Source organism: Lissotriton vulgaris, chromosome 4_1 (assembly GCF_964263255.1).
Source record: "Lissotriton vulgaris chromosome 4_1, aLisVul1.2, whole genome shotgun sequence".
In the NCBI taxonomy this organism is placed as follows: Eukaryota; Metazoa; Chordata; class Amphibia; order Caudata; family Salamandridae; genus Lissotriton; species Lissotriton vulgaris.
Window position 1 is genome coordinate 1,873,432,112 of NC_141691.1, and position 19,449 is coordinate 1,873,451,560.

Sequence of the window (19,449 nt, forward strand, 5' to 3'; positions counted from 1 at the left end):
TGCGAGGTGATGACTTAAAGGGTGGGCAATGAAGTTGGAAAGTTCTTTCAGTGAGGTATGACTGGAACCAGGTGAGAGCAGAATCTTTTACTCCCATGTCTGAGAGCCGAGACAGCAGCGTAGAGTGCAGCACGGTGTCAAATGCTGCACTTAGGTCCAATAGGACCAGCGCTGCTGTCTCTCCCTCATCCACCAATTTCCGAATCTGTTCGGTGGAATACAGCACGGCTGATTCCGTTGAGTGGCCTGATCTAAACCCTGATTGGGAAGGGTGGAGGAGTGATTCTTTCTCCAAAAACTCCATGAGTTGGAGATTGGCCACCTTTTCTATGATCTTAGCACAGAAAGGGAGAAGAGAAATTGGCTGCAGATTTTGAAGCTGAGTGATTGGAATATTCCGTTTCTTTTTTAGTGGTATTACCTGGGCAGATTTCCAATTTCTCAGGACATTGCCTTCCCGGAATGAAGTTGTGATCATGTTGCTTATATGATCCAGTAATAAGCTTTCCATGACCGCTTTATCTGTTCCGGTGGGCAGGCATCCATAGGGGAGCCTGAACAAATAGTGTTTATAATTTTCATTAGTTCCTGTTTATTGGGGGTCCTGAAGTTGGGAAACTGGGGTTTGTGGGAGCAGGAATCTAGGGACTCTACCTTATTTTTGTCTGACCTGGTACTGCTGGAAAACGTAGCATGAATTTTTTCTACCTTCTCCACAAAGAAGTCGGCTATCTGGTCGCATATCTCTGTGGAGTAGGTATCTTTAGTATCCAGGCGAGATGGTGTGGTGATTTCTCTGTAGATACCGAATAATTCTTTGGTAGGGTTTTTGGCTTCCGCAATTCTGCTTTTGTAATAGAGACTCTTCTCTAATCGTAGCAATTTTTGGTAATTTTTCAGCTCGGTTCTATAGTTTTCTTTGAGTTCTGGAGTGTAGTTTTTCCTCCACTTTCGTTCAATGGATTTGCATAGAGCTTTAGCCTTTTTCAATTTTTCAGAGAACCAGGGGGCATTTTTAGTTTGTCGAGCTGGGGGTTTGGTCGTCCCAGGTGCAATCTTGTCTAACGCTTTAGTTAGCCATGATTCAAAGTTATCCCATACCTCCTGTAGGGAATCGCCTGTTGCCAGGGGATGATCGGTAAGTTCTTGCAGCAGCAATTCAGGGGTGCACTTTTTAAAGTTACGACGTCTGTAAGGAGGATTTTTCGCATGTAACTTGGTGATACTGTTTTTGGCTATTGTGAGTGGCACCATACTATGGTCAGACCATATTAGTGGAACAGGTGGTGAAGTTTTAACGCCTTCCCAGTTCATAAATATCGGATCTAATAGATGCCCTTGTTGATGCGTGGGCAAAGTAGATAGAAGCTTGAGATCGATCACATTGAAGGCATTCAGAAGGAGTTGCGCTTCCTTGGAGTGGCTATCCTCTAGATGGATGTTAAGGTCGCCAAGTATGATAATATTTTTATGTCTGATGGCTAGCTGAGTAGCCAGTTCAACAAGTTGGCTACAGAAGGATAGTGCTGCTCCAGGAGGTCTGTATATTAATAGTCCCGTGATTGTATTGGTGGTATCTAATTTGATGGTGAATCTTCCGCACTCACTATCCGTGATTTTTTGTTCGATTAAAGTGCACTCTAGGTCATTTTTGAAAATCATTGCCAATCCTCCCCCCCGTTGTTTCTGACGGTCTATTCTCAGAAGGCAATAGTTGCTCGGTATAGCCTCTAAGATCTCCGGGGAGGAGGCTTCATCTAACCATGTTTCAGTTAGAAACATGATATCCAGATCTCCATTAGTCAGCAGATCGTGAATTTCAATTTTATGCTTAGGCATACCCCTACAGTTAAGTAATGTCATGTTAAGGTTCCGCGTTTTATTCGAGGTGGAGTTACTTTTGGGAAGTAATTGATGGCATATATTGCATTGTGCGGGTAAAAATAGCGGGTCTGTAGCGTGCAGACAGTAGGATGATAGTGGCTTACCAAGTTTCAGCAGGTTAGCTTTAGTGTAATGATAGCGAGGACTCTGATTGTTATGTGGCTTCAAAGGTGATGGGGAGCCAGATCTGTGGAGTCCTGCCCCGAGCCCCGTCCGGTCGCGGACGGGCGCAGACGGGCAGGACTCTGGCTTGACTCCGGCGCACGATCGGCGCGCCCGCAATGTGCGTCCGCTGCGCGGAGCCATGGACGTATGTATTTATGACGTCGTCCGAGCGACGTTCTCAGCGAGCCCACACTAATATGGCCGCTGTTGTATTCACCCAGTCCCTGCAGATGACGGCCCTTAATCGGCCACACCCACCGAGAGAGTCCGAGCAAGTAGGCTGCTCTGGCTGGCAAAACGGAGCGAATCTCCAGGTCTTATGCACCTTTCCTCACAAAAGAAAATATGGGCGTAGCTAAGTGGCGATATATAGATTTTTAAAATAACAAGGGCAAGATCGCGTCTAGCACTTCAGGGCGATGGGGGGGAAAGGACACGCAGGGAAATTCAACAGGTCACAGTTTTTAAAATTAGAAGAGTTAAAAATGGCACAACCTCCCGGCTCAAGCCTCAGGAGGGAAAGCAGCAGTCCCACAATGGTGCCACACCTGCTTAATACTTACACTGGCATGAATTCTTGACACATTGTAGGTGCTCCGTGGTGGTGCCCACTCCTGGTGCAAGGTGTGTACTAGAATTATAATGGCCATTCTTTACCTTCTTACTATATTGGTGGCCTGTTTAGCAATATTGTCTAGCTCAGGTTTCGTGCTATCACTAGCCCTAGATTGGTAACTATTGTCACCCTGATAACATTATATTTACTGCTGCCTGAGACCTCAGCGTGTATGATTGGGGAAACGTATCTGCATCCTTTAATGCACTCATTCACCAATTCCTCCAGCCATCCCTCACTTATTCAACCATTCATCCCACGTCCCATCGATTCATGCACTCATTCATGAGTTAAGTTGTTGACTTGTACCCTTAAAGTAGATGAGTTGAATCAATGGAATAATTCATCCACTCCAGAGATCATACAACCTAGACATTTTGACCTCGTCAGTACTTGTGTTTGGAAGACCTAAGACAAGTGGGACTCTTCAAATCGCAGCGTGCTGAATAGTGCCATTTCAGAGGATGGGCAGACAATGTGAAAGGTATTGCCAGCTCCTACGGTGACAAAATGTGTTCCACTATAATCCATGCCGATTCAAAAATATGTATCAGAAGATTGGATTAAGGAAACATCAAAGGAGCATATAAATGATGCACTTATATTACAGAGATTATCAATCTATGGCCTCCTAATACATTCCTATGAACTGGTCAGGATGTGAATTTGATATCTTAGTTGTTGTATATATATGTTTTCTCCAGTGTTAAAATTCATCGATTACCCACTGTCTCTTCCATAAGCATTTTATAAATCAGTAAACATATTGAAATAAAAAACGTAAATTGTTAGAACGCTGCAATTGGAACATCTGGAACTATCACATCAAAGACAACGCAAATAAAAGTATTTTTTTCATAGTTACGTTACTTACTGGGAGCTTCGCTTGGCTGTCTTTCAATTCTAATTTGGAAACAAACATGCACACAAAGAGTTAATGAACTTGCAATGGTCGGTAATTCTTATAATAAAAGCAGTGGTTTGAAGATCCATAATAGTTATACATGTCATAAGTACGCTTTGTGGATTTTAATTAATTAAATGTCAAGTCTCTTTTACTTGTGATGGTAAATGTTAATGGCAGTCTGAGGACCACCAGGATTGCGTGGCACGGTGGTGGCAGTTTCCCTACCGCCCTATTATGAGTTGGGCACTGGGACCGCCACAGCTCTGCCGCAGCCGCCAGGGAATCTCCGTTCCCTGGCGGTGTTGCAGCGGTGTAGAGGCATCAATAGTCTTGGCGGGAGCAACACAGTCCCACCAAGCATATTATGAGTTTCCTCTCCGCCAGGGATTCCATGGCAGTACCTACTCCATGAAAACCCTTGTGAAGAAGAAACAAGGGGGCCCTACCAGGACCCCTGTGTCTTTCCCCCTTGTGGATGCACCTGCACTGCATGGACTTTTCTGTCCATACTGTTCATGAATAGTTTCTGGCGCTCCCATTACGGTACCTGTTTTTAAAGGTACCACCCTGGGAACGCCAAACAAAGCCTGCCAGACATGAGTTCCACTTGTAATCTGGTGGGCGGTCTCACTACATGATTGGGGGGGCAGACCCGCCGCTGCACCGCCAAACTCGTAATCGGGCCCTTTGGCTTAACTGAGGTTATCAGTCACCATCACCTCCTCGCATTATATATGGGTTAATACAAGAACAACTAGATACTGCAAGACACATAGGAATTCTGTAACCATGCACATGGATGAGGTTGAAGGCAAAGTATTTTAACTCTTTCGCTGCGGCGGCTATTCCGCCGCAGCGCTAACGCGGCGCGGCGGCCGCGCGGCGGCCGCATGCTGGTGACAGAACCGCTCCGTCACCAGCCGTGGTTGAGCTCAGATGATAGACCTATGGGTCTATCATCTGAGTAATTTATCAGGAATAGAGCTATTGTCTCAGCCACGGATTGGTAAGAGTACTAGCTCAAGGCGTCATCCAGAAGATGGTTAACCCTGTGTTAGCAATGTGAATAGCTATATTGGATTCCCATCAATATCATGTATGATCAATATTCTCATGTGGTCCTCCGTCCTAGGTCCGATGTCTCTAGATCATTGAGACAAATATGGTACCATCTACGGACTCATAGTTTGCACATGCCAACACTTGGACAACCATAAGAATCTGATAAGACGGGTAAGTGCAGTGCAGAAAGAAAAGTGTGTGAAATATTAAAGTTGGATAGAGAATCTCATTCCAATTTTTATTCTACCAAGACCTCTTCCTGACTAAAAACAAGGAACAGCGCAAAACAATACTCCTGCAGTTTAACAAATATCTGCATAGAGGCCGACATGTTTCAGCCTTAACGGGAAGTTTACCCTAGGCTTTCTTCAGGGCCTATGTTCTCATAACAATGCGACTGCGAAAATAGTGTTGGTGCAAAACTCAATAATAATGAAAATGTTACTGTGATATATTTTAAACAGTAAAGGATATAAGTCTCCAAATACTGTAGCTTCACTCCTCCATGACACCTGGTAATTCTATTAAATCTGTAGAGGAAGAAACAAATAAAACACAGAGAAAAAACATCTATAAGCGAAGGACTAGATTTGCCTTAAATATATGTCTTACTTCAGTACATATAATCACTCACCCAGTGTGCCCGGGGAAGAGACCTCACCTCGTCCTGGACCTGGCTCAGGCGTAGTGAGACCCCGCTCTGAAAAAGGAAAGTAACCTGGAACTGAATATAGGCTGCAGGACTAGTTAATCCAGTGCAATCCTAATTCCTACATGTGCCAGTGAGTTTACTCCCTTTATTTTAAAAAAACCTATGTTACTGGGACCTTGCTTTCTGGAACATCACCCCGCACACTCCCATCAACTACTCCTCTCATAAAACATTTAGTTGTTTGTTAAAGAGATCACTGAACACAGGCAGTGGTCAGTGTCTCTCTGTACATCTGTCTCTAAAATCGGTGTGTTGCAGAGGCTCTTGAAGGATAAAAAGAGGCCCAAAAGGGCTCCTTACCTGTCCCGCGTTGTCTCTGGCAATAGCTGAGACAGGGGGAGGCAAAGAACCAAGCTGAAGCCTTCCTTATTAGTGGTCACAAGATGGTCTCTCCACCAATCAGGTTTGATAGCATGTCCAACACGCTGTCTCTCTATTTTGCTTAATGGCAAAGCAACGACTAACATGCCATGTTATTGTTCCTGCATATTGCATCCTTGATGTGTGTTTAATAACCGACTGCTGTACTAGGGCAAAAAGCTGCGATTATGCCCAGTTTATTGCACATTTCATGCAGTGCATCTAAAAATACCCACCCTCTCCATCCATAATCATTTACTTATCTAAAAAGGTTCTGTGCCCGTGTAAACCTCAGGCCCCCATCCTTGTTTGTAGCCCTGATCACATCGCATTTACTTTAGAACTACAAGAGAGGTGGCGATGACATCATCTTGTGGTCCTTTTAGTTCTCGCGATGTCTCGGAGACTAAGTCCTTCAGCTTTCCAGGTCCCTTTGCCCCTTAATTGCGACTTCTTAGAAACATCTTATACATTGGTAGTGACTAGTGCGTCTGCTGATGTATTATAAGCAATGTGATGTTGTTGTTTTTGGAGTCTATGGCTGATGCGCTGCATGACGCTATTCAGACCATGGTGAGCCGTTCTTCGGCTCTGGTACACCTGGATGGAGAGGGTGGGTATTTTTAGATGCACTGCATGAAATGTGCAATAAACTGGGCATGATCGCAGCTTTTTGCCCTAGTACAGCGGAGGTGAAATTATAACACACTTTATTGAACTACAAAAACTAACGCTATGACGTCATTTTGTAGTCCAAGATAATATCGCGAGATCACGCGAAAGCGGCTCATCGCCGATCGGTTCGCCCTGTGTTATTGTTTGAGTCGTTTATTAAACACACATCAAGGATGCAGTATGCAGGAACAATAACATGGCATGTTAGTCGTTGCTTAGCCATTAAGCAAAATAGAGAGACAGCGTGTTGGACATGCTATCAAACCTGATTGGTGGAGAGACCATCTTGTGACCACTAATAAGGAAGGCTTCAGCTTGGTTCTTTGCCTCCCCCTGTCTCAGCTATTGCCAGAGACAACGCGGGACAGGTAAGGAGCCCTTTTGGGCCTCTTTTTATCCTTCAAGAGCCTCTGCAACACACCGATTTTAGAGACAGATGTACAGAGAGACACTGACCACTGCCTGTGTTCAGTGATCTCTTTAACAAACAACTAAATGTTTTATGAGAGGAGTAGTTGATGGGAGTGTGCGGGGTGATGTTCCAGAAAGCCTAGGGTAAACTTCCCGTTAAGGCTGAAACATGTCGGCCCCTATGCAGATATTTGTTAAACTGACGACCACATGAGAATATTGATCATACATGATATTGATGGGAATCCAATATAGCTATTCACATTGCTAACACAGGGTTAACCATCTTCTGGATGACGCCTTGAGCTAGTACTCTTACCAATCCGTGGCTGAGACAATAGCTCTATTCCTGATAAATTACTCAGATGATAGACCCATAGGTTTTTTAGGTTGTTTGTATGCTCATGTATTGTATCTCGGCTTCAAGGATGTCTCTCATTTATTCATGAGAAGATCCTTCCACCTGCTCATGAGATATATGTCACTGAAAGTAACAAGTTTCTGTCACATGTTGAGCTTCATAGACGTGTATAGAGGGAAAAATATATGTAAAACGTTCAACTTTGCATGCATTTTAGCATTACAAGCTCCAGCTGGCCTTTTTGGGGGAGAGCTCCAGTCCTTTGAAACGGAAATTGTCCCATGATTTTTTGCTGTGCTGCTTGTTTTTTGTTGTTGCAATAAACATATGTTAAACTTTTGGTTGTGTTTTATTTTACCAAGGCTCCGTTCGGAGGGAAATCCTGGGAAGGACTGAAGGGGCGGGTTTACTCAGCAGCTGAGAAATAAGATAAATTGAGACTTAAGTCATGAATAAAAGCAGCACTTACCGGCTGTGCTGTTTGTCACTGGTGGGTCCACTTGCAGAGCTGCAGGTAAAAGCACAGTTGTTAGCCTAAGAGTAGTTTGATCACATACCTGAAGATGCAATCTCAGTACTCTATGTTCAAACGTTTGCAGTTTGCCTTCAAGTCTTAGGGAAATGCCAATGTTCACATAAGTGTGCGAAAATAGATCCAACATGGTAAGTGACTTGCCAGATTTTCAGAATATTCGCCCACTTTATAATTATAGGCAGTTCTAGAAGTCTGACATGGCTCTGGTCCTTACAGACCTTTGCTAGATACACCTGCTTTATAAAAACAACTGAGCCAAGTTAGCACTGCACAGTTTCGGAGTCTTTGCCACAATTTGCAGCTTTAACATTATTGTTGTTTGGTAGTGTATAGAATATTGCTCATGGACAGAGAATAACTGCACAGAATACTGTTTGAGCACAGGGTGGCTTGGTATCTTGTCAATTCCAAATATACAGATCGTGTGCTGAACTAAGTGCCTAATTTCTGCTGGTGCTTGCAGGTGGGGGGCACCAGCATTTATTTTTGGGGATTGTGATGTATTTTTCATCATCGTACTTTGACTCGGAGCAAAAGAGAGAAAGGGGGAAGTAAGGAGGAAAAGAAAGATAGCAAAACTGCAACGAAGAGAGAAATAAGAGATAAAATGTGAGATAACGAGACTGGTGGTGACAGAAAGAGTCATGAGGGTGAATCAAGACAGCAAGACAATGCATACTGTTAACTTGTGACCTCTGTATTTGGTAGCTGTGTACTCCTAAGAAAAACAGAGAATATTTTGTCATAGCTGTAGCACGCAGTATGGTTATCACTAGAGCTCCGCGTTGGTGGTTGCCATGGATTTTCATTACTATAACATGAAGTACATGGTCACATGTTGACGGTCGATACTGAATGTCATGGTCGGCACAGAGAGCAGGTTTCACAGGAGATTTGCGGTTGTGGTCGTAGAGAGCAGCAGAGTTTTGGCGTGAACTGGCCCATTCGCAAAGAGCCCAAGCTTCAGGACTTTGATCTTCTTCTTCTGCAGGAGCTCTCACTGATGCCAACCAAAGATCCAGAATCTATTTGGGATCAGGACTCACTCCAGAAGAGGCCAGCAGCAGAACTCAGGCAGTCCAGTTGGTGCTGGTCTGATCGGCAGCTGCAGGGAGGTTATGTCCTTGTAGCTCACACAGGAGGTCAGCCAACTGACTCTTGGAGTCAATCTGGATAGCCTGGAATCAAGGCAATCAAGTCCAATCTCCATTCTCTAGACATCAGGAAAATCCTTCCAGCAACATGGGAGTCCTTCTGGCAGCAGGGCAGTCCTTCTGAATCTTCCACAGGTACAGGGGTGTTCCGATGATTGGTTCTGAGGGTCCTATTTTATACTGTTGTGAGGTGACATAGTTCCCAGAGCACATTCACTTCCCTTTTACATTCTCTCATTTAAACTCAACATCCTTTTTGAACAATGACTTTTGGCACACACTTGCTTGCGTGGCTACATGCAGTAAAATACACAGAAATGGCTTTACTTTCAGTTACACTTCTCATGAGTTCCCTATAGGGCCCACTATAGTTTTCTCCCATGTTAGTCTAACTACACATGTAACAGACCGCTTTTGTTTTGCATACCCTTATTTTTGCGCCACACTGTTATTTTTTGTTATTTAGCTATTTTTGCTGGGATTCAGTCTGCACATTTTGTGCAAAGCCAAAAACATTGTTCCCTGCTGTTCTCTGTGGTCAGACACTAACACTGAGACATAATAGACACAATACCCTTCGCATCTGCAGAGCCAGGACAGGGGAAGAACCTTCTCCTACATCGCGACCAAAACCTGGAACGAGCTCCAGATCAACATCTTACCTTCAGAAAGGCCCTCAAGACCTGGCTCTTTGAATGAACTGAACTGCTGACCTCTCCCCCAAGCCCCCAGTGCCTTGAGACCCTAACGGGTGAGTAGCATGCTTGCAATTTCCCTGATTGGTTGATTGAATAGAGAGACCCAGCTGCTGTATTTCAAACAAGACAAGTCTTATTATATAAGCCAAGGCTTGTCGTTCTAAAAACAGAGAGGTGCGAGGCTTGCAGAGAAAAGGTCCTGAGACAAAAAAGCTGCACGCCTGAGATGTAGACCAACTGATTATGACGTCCGGTATTGGGCCCGGCACTAATCACAGAGATCTTTAATATAACACTATGCTTTCATAGTAAGGGTAGGCTTAGGCTGATTTGTCACTCGCTATGACAGGGCTTTTCATTGCATTAATCATATTATTTATTTGCATATGTCTCCTTATTGCTCCATAGTTTCTTCATGATAGAGCATGATAGTTTCAATAAATATCGTAAGAGAACAAAAGGTGATGACCTGTTACTGCGACTCCTAAGAGAGTTCAGAGTGTTGTTTTCTGGGGTTTTCTGGGGTGCTAATATACTTGTTCCTCTGGAAAGTTAGGAGGGCAGGTAAGCACTAAGAGTTAGTCTGGATTTGGGCCCATAGGTACTGGTGGGGTATGGTGACTAAGTCCCTCATGCTGACATCCTGTGATCCTAGGCATAGTGCTGTCTCTAAGCAGAATTCCTGGAACACACTTCTTCGTAGGCACATTATCAGGCCTTAGAACGTTCTGTACAAGGACGCAGCACAATCTGCAATATGTGATTGTTTCAAGTCAAGTCAAGTCAAATAATTTATATAGCGCGCTACATACCTAGAGGGTCTCAAGGCGCTTGAGGGAGGGTGGGAATTTACTTGTCGAATATCCAAGTTTTAAGTTGCTTTCTGAATGCTAGGTGGTTCTGAGTGAGGCGAAGGTGAGTGGGAAGTGAGTTCCAGGTTTTAGCTGCCAGGTAGGAGAAGGATCTTCCTCCCATGGTGGTTTTGTTGATGCGAGGTACAGCAGCAAGGGCTTGGTAGGAGGAGCATAGCTGGCGGGAAGGGGTGTAGAAGGAAAGTCTTGTGTTGAGGCATTCGGGTCCAATTTCGTAGAGAGCTTTGTGTGCGTGGGTTAGGAGGCGGAATGTTATCCTCTTATTGACGGGGAGCCAGTGGAGGTTTTTCAGGTGACTAGAAATGTGGTCTTTACGTGGGATGTCTAGTATGAGTCTGGCTGCTGCGTTCTGGATGCGTTGGAGTTTTTTCTGAAGTTTTGCGGTGGTACCGGCGTATAGGGTGTTGCCGTAGTCAATGCGGCTCGTGACCAGTGCGTGGGTGACCGTTTTTCTAGTTTCAGTGGGGATCCAGCGAAATGTTTTTTTGAGCATGCGAAGAATGTTGAAGCAAGATGATGAAACGGCGTTGACTTGTCTGTTCATCGAGAGTGTGGAGTCTAGGATGACGCCCAGGTTCCGTGCGTGGTCCGTCGGGATGGGTGCTTTTCCAAGGGCCACCAAGAGTCATCCCAGGCGGAGGGGGAGGTACCTAAGATAAGGACTTCTGTTTTGTCTGAGTTCAGTTTCAGACGGCTGTGCTTCATCCATTCGGTTACTTCTTTCATTCCTTCATGTAGGTTGGTTTTGGCGGTGTTCGGGTCTTTGGTGAGTGAGAAGATCAGTTGAGTGTCATCAGCGTAGGAGATGATGTTGAGGTTGTGTTGGCGTGCAATGGTCACGAGGGGGCTCCTGTATACGTTGAAGAGGGTGGGGCTGAGTGAGGATCCTTGTGGCACGCCGCAAATGACTTCAGTGGCCTCTGACTTGAATGGTGGAAGGCGGACTCTCTGAGTTCTTCCGGTAAGGAACGAGGTGATCCATTCCAGTGCTTTTCCTTGTATTCCTATGTTTCTGAGGCGTTGTAGGAGGGTGCTAGGACAGACTATGTCGAAGGCTGCGCAGAGGTCAAGGAGGATGAGGGCGACTGTGTCTCCATTGTCCAGTAGAGTTCGAATGTCGTCTGTTGCTGCGATGAGTGCGGTCTCAGTGCTGTGTTTGGCTCGGAAGCCGGACTGTGAGGGGTCGAGGGATCTGTTTGTTTCGAGGAAGGCGGCGAGCTGGTTGTTGATAGCTTTCTCAATGACTTTGGCCGGGAATGGTAGGAGCGAGATGGGGCGGTAGTTTTTGAGTTCGGTGGGGTCAGCTGTGGGTTTTTTCAGGAGGGCGCTGAGTTCGGCGTGTTTCCAACTTTCCGGGAAGGTGGCGGAGTTGAGGGAGCAGTTGATGACGTCTCGGAGGTGTGGTGCTATGATGGAGTCTGCTTTGTTGAAGATATGGTGAGGGCATGGGTCTGTGGGGGATCCTGAGTGAATGGAGTTCATCAGGCGGATGGTGTCCTCAGTGGAGATAGGGTTCCAGTCATTAAGGATGTTCAAGGAGGGTGAGGGTATGGCAGAAGGTTGGGAGGGTTGGTCTCCGGGTTGGTTGTTGAAGCTGTTGTGGATGTCTGCGATTTTGTTGTGGAAGAACGAAGCTAGGGAGTCGCAAAGGGTTTGAGAGGGAGTGATGTCGTTGGAGTTGGCTGAGGGGTTGGTAAATTCTTTGACGATGTTGAATAATTCCTTGCTGTTGTGGGCGTTGTTGTCTAGTCATTCTTTAAGTGCAGCTTTCTTGGCAGTCCGGATCAGTTGGTGGTGTGTGCGGGTGGCGTTTTTGAAGGCGTCCTTGGTGCTGGTGTTTGGGTCTTTTATCAGGCCTTCTCAAGGGAGCGACAGAGTTTCTTGGATTTCTTAAGATCATCGTTGAACCGGGAAGCGTTTTTGCGATCTGGTTTAATTTGACGTTTTTTCAAAGGTGCTAGGTTGTCGGCGCTGTTGGTTAGCCATTGAGTGAGGTTAATGGCTGCTTGGTTGGGGTTCGAAGAGTGGGCAGGGGGGTTTTGAAGAAGCGATGAGGAGATCTGGTCGATGGTAATTGTTGATTGTTGTTGTCCGTTCAGTGACAGCTCTGGATGGATTGATTCAACAATTATAACAGGACCAGGGCACAGGCATGGCACAAATTGGTCCAATGTATTATATAAACTGAACTAAGCCTCTGTTTAGACAGAATCAATGGTTTATCTAAGGTCGCCCCATGCCTGAATTCTACCCCAGCTGAATTCCAACACTATCCTGAGAAGGGCTGCTGCCTGTTACAATACTGGCTACCAGATGGCACACACCTACAATTAAATGGGGAGTTCGATCACTCTAATGTATTTGGGCAGACTCACATACCCTATGCTTACTAGGATAGGAAGTTCTAGTTTGGAGTACAATTATATGTATTTACATAATCAATGCAATAGCACAACAGTTGAATTGTTTATAATTTTCACCACTCTTGTAATGCTGGTTACACTATTTTGCTTTCTTCTAATAATCATTGCAGCGCACGTATTTCATACAAGAGTCCAATTGCTTTATTAAATATTTCAAATGCCACTCTTTGTACTTCACGTACTTCATGTATCTCCCTTTGGGTATGCCTGAGTTACTAACAAAAGGGTAAGATCTGTCTCCATGATTTCCTTGGGAGAATTAGAGTTGTCACATTCTGAGGTTGTAGACACCATCTAGGGCCCTTTGTCAGTTATGGGGTTCGGATGGTGCACTGTGAGCTAGCCATTAATTAAGGTGACATATTCTGATGGTATGAGTTGACTCAGTCCACATAGTTCTGAAATTATGTTGCCTAAATGCACAGTCTTTGTGAAAAAGTATGAACCGTATGACAATACCTAGCACCAGCCTTTGAGTGGAAAATTGCTTGGCCTACCCAAAAAATGTTTTTTCTCATTTCTTTCCCTATCTTGGTTCCAAACTGTTTGTGCAGACAAAGGCAAGTACTGGCTTGGTGTCAGGTTAATTTGTACGTGCCACGGGCAAGGTCCTTTGAAATGTAATCAAGGTATGGTACAGTTCCTCTCCAGCCATCCTGCCAGTAGACCCTCTACCAGCTACACCAAGGTCACATTGTTCATTGTCTGGGCCCAGTACACATTCAGGATGGGAGAACCATTAACAGGCCCAATTATCTGGAAACTCCTATAGCCCCTTCACTGCGGGGGTTATTCCTCGCTGTGCTGGGGGGAAGGGGGTGCGCACAGCTCCTGTGCTCATGACGAGCTGAGCTCGTCACAGGTCTATTGGCTTCTGTGGAACGCTCAGCACAGCAGTGGAATTCTCCCCGCACCTGAGCTTTCCACGGGCCATGACCAGTTGAGCTCGTCATGAGCACCGGAGCACCGTGGCTCATGAGGAGCTCAGCTCGTCATGAGCACCGAAGGTGCTAAAGACTCCAGTTACTTTGGGCAGGAAAATGCCAACCTTCTAAAACTACCATTTTCAAAATTGAATTTTAAAATCTGATTTTACTAATTCATTTGAGTGTATATATAATTTCTCTATCTGCTCCCAATCTGAAGTTAGCATTTAATAATTGAAATACAGAACCCAGCCTTAGCCTATGGGAGAGAGTGGCCTTACAACAGCGAAAAACGACTTTAGGAGTTTTCACTATTAGGACATGTAAAAGTTAAACACACGTCCTACTTTTGAAAAACCATGCACCCAGCCCCATGACCCTCTAGCGCCTAACTTAGGTGTGGCTTATAAGAATTAAAAAGGAAAATTTAGGCTTGGCAAAAGATTGATTTTTTCCAGGTCGAAATGCCAATTTAAAACTACACTAGATGTTTGCAGTGACAGGCCTGAGATATGTTTTAAAAGGCTGCTGTAATGGGAAGTGCAATGAGTGCTGTTGCCCTCTAGTAGCATTTATTTCACAGGGTCTGGATCCAGGTAGTACCATTGAGAGGTGACTTACAAGTAAGTAAATTAAATGTGCCAATTAGGTGCAGGCCAATTTTATGAAGTTTGAAGAGGCGCACTCAAGCACTTTCGAACTGGTTACACTGATTACGTAATGCCCAGTCTCATTTACTGAACAACGATGTCTTAACTGCATAGTGATGACATACTTCATTATACGAATCGTGCAATGTTTCTATCTATCGGACTCAATGTTATCACACAAAATATCAATGTATTGCCTATGCTTCTAGCCTGCACAATTTTGTTTTCTTTTCTTATTCACTGCACTTTAGTACTGTATTCTTCTTGTATTATGAAAGTACCTAATAAAATATAACTGAGTGCAGCAAAGTATGGGAGTTAAGGCACATAGTTTGGGGAAATACCTTGCCATGAATGTCAGGTCTAGCAGGAAGTATTAGAGGAGAGTGTGCTGTCATTCTCCTCAAAGAGTCAGTGGTATCCACCCTCAAGCCACTAGGTACATCCAGGGGAGCCCCACGGTCACCGGGAGCTGGGGTCCTCTCTGAAGTCCCGGCGAGTGTCTCCAGAGAGAACCTCAGCACCTCCTTTTTGCTTTGTATGAGCACATTGAACAGAGTGACTAATCAATCAAGGTCCTGATGAAGGCCCTGGAACCACTTTTGGGGCCTGGTAATGGACAGAAACATGTTGACCACTAAGAGGGGAATATTTGTTTAAAAAACCCTGGTCCTCTTTTTAAGTCTATCCCTTAGGACCTACTGAATAAAGAGATTTGGGCCCTCTGGAAGTAGATTTCACCAACACCACACATTATAATTTCATATGCACTCTGTCCCTCACTGACTATCTCCATCGCTCATCAAAACACCTCTGCTCCTTCCATTTAGGAAGTTGTAGCCCACATCACTGTCCTTGCAGTCCGGGTGTGAGGAGGCGACCCAATGATGAAGCATGTCACCCTCGGTGACTGAGGGTTCTCGTCCTTAAAAAGGATTCCTTCCATGGAGACAATTTCATCATATCACACACCAATTTATTATTTCTGATAGGGCATAGCTCTAGGTAGTGCACTAGCCTCTAGCCCTCTGAGTATAACTACACCAGTCATACTTAAGTGGAATTTGAGTGCGTATTTCTTCCCTGAACGCAGTGCCGCACAAGACGTGTGGGGGCAGCTGCCAGGAGAATGCTCGTGGAATGGTTTGCGGTATGGTCAGTAGCAGGCATACCGGAGCGAGGTCCCAGAGCATTTGTGGGAGGTGGTCCACCGACCCTGTTCAGCTGATCACGTCTCTGATCACCAGCCAGAACTCAATATGCGACCAGGAGCTATGTTATGTAGAGTAGCAGGTTCCACTTTTCTGTTCCCCAAGTGCGTGACGCCATGGGTCCACTAACAAATTATCTTCCACTATTTTTCACAGAGTGCCTACGACCTGCGGTGATGATATCTTGCCCCAGAGTGGTCTAACTGACAATTTGGTGCAATACTAAAATCTTCTCTCCACACCACCGGGCCTAGGCCTGCCACTAGTCTCTCTCCATACCTCCGGTAGAGCCATGTCATATCTGCCCTCTTTATCGAGGAGCGTGCATGTAGCAGACCTTTGTATGCCCTTCCTCAGCAAGATAGCCACCCACAGTTGGAGTATACCAATGAGTAGGTTTCGCTGCATCAGCGGGCACAGAGCCTAGCCCCGGTGGCTTTGTCAAATGAGTTTCTTGCAGGAAGCACACCTCTACTTCCTGTCTAACGAGGTAGGCATGCACCAATCTAGATTTCCGGTAGTCGTTAAGACCACGGATGATCAATGTCATGCAAGTGATTTTATCCATGGGAACTTGTGAGCATCATGAGCATGCGGCAGTGTGACTGAGCATTTGACTTTATGCAGAGTGTAAGTCTGTTATCGAGCGCATTTGTGACCCAGCTAACCTATATTCTCTGTCCTCAACTTGTAGGCAATTCCCACCCTTACACACAATACCCAGACACAGTTTACCATGAAGCAAACATCCTATACTTGTCAAACTCCCCAGTCCTCTCCCCTCTCAAACCAACCCCCAAATTAGGTTATGACATTTGCCCTCCCTCCTCCCCTTCCCAAACATTCAAAGTCTTATGAGAGTACTTAGGGAATTATCCCAGCTGTCTCCCCTGTCATCACGGCAGTGTGGCCAAGCCATGTTCAGGTAAGTGGACTTATCGTCTATGATTGCGATCTGGTGCTGTGGGTGACCAATCCTCCAGTAGGAACATCATTCCAGTAAACGTGATTCACGTTTCACTTTGACTCATTCCTAGTCCAGCCAGTTTTCATTGCTAGCAAAGGTTCTTTAATCATTGTCACTGGTGGTGCCCCCCGTCCTGGTCTTGGGTCTTGGAGGATGACCGCTGTGCCCTCTCCATCTTCCTGGCGAACATCAGCACAGCCTTGGGATCTGTGAAGATCTGAGTCTTGTCTCCTTTCCTTATGCTCAATTTGGCCGGGTAGAACAGGGCGTACTGTATGTCTTGCTTTTAGAATGTACGCTTGGCAGGTAGGCATTTGTCATGTGCAGCCTTCTCTGCCAGTGTGAAGTCTGGGATAGAACATTCCCTTGGTGTCGCACCTCTCCCATCTCTCTTACAGATTGAAATATTGCGTCCTGTTCGTGGTAGTTAAGCAGTTTGGCAACTATTGGGTGAGCCGGTGCCCCAGGCTCGCTCCACAGGGAATACTGAGGAGAGGACAGTTCCAAAGAGTTTGCGCAGCAGTGCCTCCACATTGTCCTCCATCTGCGAGATTGAAGTGGATTCCAGTATTCCAGTGATCCGGAGGTTGTTCCTCCTTGACCTCGATTCTAGGTCCTCGGTCTTGGCTTTAATCAGTTCAAGTACTTTGTCCATTTTTAGCATCCATAGCATCCGTTGTTTACCTTCTGCCAGGGCATCGTCGTTCTCCAAAATACTCACCTTCAGCTGCATGATTTTGACATTGTGGGTGTTTACTCTAATTTTTACTTGGTCAAATCAGGCGGATAGCTGGTCCAGCTTGGAGTCAATTGTGTTTAAAAAGGTTTTTACTTCCAAGAGAAGCTATCTGAGGTTGTCATCACGAGGGGCAGCACCCGCCGTTTGTTTTGCTTGTTCCTCCACCTCGGGGGGGGGGGGGCGGGAGAGAGTTTCCTCCTGTCTACTGTGCCTCCTGCTTTTGAAAGGAAGTTTGGTCTGCTTGGCATCCGCCTTGCCTGTGGTGGTAATAATTGGCCCCCTGTGGGCTGCTCCTGGAGGGTTTGCGCCCTTTTTCAGTTGGGGCACCCCTTTCTTAAGCTGGTGCACGTGAGTGAGCCTGAGGCTGTCTAATGGCAGAACGGCAGAGGGGTGTGCTCCGCCAGCTACAGTGCCTGTTCCTTCAAAAGTGCTTATGGTGGGGGGGTTGCCCTCAGCTCCCCGGCCCAAGATTATGGTTGTTTTTGCCCAGACCCTACTTCCGAACAGCTGCCTTGCTTCTCAGTCTCGGTTTCGGGGTTGCAGTGCGTCTCAATTACAGTGGGCCAGGTTAGTGCAGTCTATGGCTAGTCCTCAAACCCAGGCCTTCAGGGTTGTGCAGCACTGGCTCTCAAATATTCCGTACTGCTTTCCTATGCGGTCCTGCAATTGCGTTACAGGCTCAGTTTGGCAGGCGGATGTTGACAGTATGTAGGCCTCACTTGCAGGCCTCCGCCATTGTGTGGCAGCAGTTTGGCCTAGCTCTCCAATGGGCCTCCAGCTTTATTCTTTCCTCCTCTCCACTCGAGGGTCAGCCCGCCACGAGGGGGAGCAAGGAGTCAAGAGGGAGTTCGGCCGCCACCGCAGCAGTGCTTCAGTGTCCCTGAGGGAGGCACCGGATCACTCTCGCAACATGCAGGTTGACTGCCCCAACACCCTCAGACCTCAGGCCCAATTTCCAACCCAGCGATCTGTGGTTCCGCTGCTACAGCGTCCCACCTTCAACGACACCCCCACCTACCAGCAGCCTACCCAACCCGCTCACCTGGGGCAGTCCAGCGTTTGTCTCCATCCTCCGCCCCTGGCACCATCCATTCCAAGGTCGGCAGCAATACGCACTCTCTGGGTCCGGCAGCTGCCTCAGCCCTTCACGCAGGTGGAATTGCAGTCTTGATCGTCCCTGCCGACATGATCCCACCGGTCAGGTGAGAGCACTGTTTCCCTGCCGGGCGTTGCAAATTTCTCCGGGCCGCTGCTGCACTGGCATAGCAGCCCTTTCAGGCACCCGCGGCCGTAGAGTATAGCCTCCTGCAGGCTGTGCTGCGTACAATGGCGTTTAAATTGTTCCCCACCACAGACGGGCTCCACAGGGTCAGCATTTTGCACACTAGAAAGATTGGCACCTCTCACGATGTTTGGGGGTTGACAGGTGCCACTCGGTCCACAGGATTGCTTTGGATTTTTGACCATCTTCAGCCCGATAAGCCGTGCCCCAACAGACTGAGGTACTGGCTTTGCCAGTAGTTGTTTGCACTGGCATTAGCTATAGCCAAAACGGCTTCCAGTGCGACACGAACATTCACAGGCTGCATCTGGGAATTGGATTTCTATTAAAGAGAAGCAATTTCAAAATGGCTCCTGATGCGTGCACATTTATCATGACATGAGCATGTGTTGGGCACATATATGCTCATAAAGCCACTCCTTGGGGGCTCTCGATCATTTGCATGTGTGCCCATGCATCGTGACACACCAGTGGCAATTTTGGCATTTTTAAATTACTCTTCGAAAAGGTTTACAACCATTTTAGCACATTGCAAAAAAAAGTATTAAAAAATGGGAGCGGAACAGGGAATGAAATTATTAAAGGGAAGCATAGCTGCCAAGCTTTCAAATTGCTTATGTGTGACATTGTCATAATTTTAGTGTAATTATGAGTGACATTCAATGACACTTTCTCGCAAGCAAAATCAAGCAATGAAGATGGTGGAAAGCTATACATGTCAGAAATAATACCCATATGAGCAGCAAGAAACTCTAAGAAAATCTTAAAACTGCTGGAAAACACCAGAAATGCAAGGGCACTAGTACCCTTGTGTGAGAGGCTGGCTTAGTATATGGTGC

The 19,449-nt window shown here is 46.1% G+C and overlaps 1 protein-coding gene across 1 annotated transcript in view; it reads right to left on the reverse strand.

Annotated features, from left to right (window-relative positions):
- LOC147724659 (uncharacterized) overlaps positions 1-19,449 on the reverse strand; it is a 1,014,146-nt gene that overhangs the window by 604,091 nt on the left and 390,606 nt on the right. Inside the window, exons 9-10 of the mRNA XM_086918077.1 lie at positions 7,623-7,661; positions 3,540-3,568 (exon numbers count right to left, since the gene is read on the reverse strand). Coding sequence (XP_086774203.1) covers positions 3,540-3,568; positions 7,623-7,661 — 68 coding nt within the window. The remainder of the gene's footprint in view (positions 1-3,539; positions 3,569-7,622; positions 7,662-19,449) is intronic.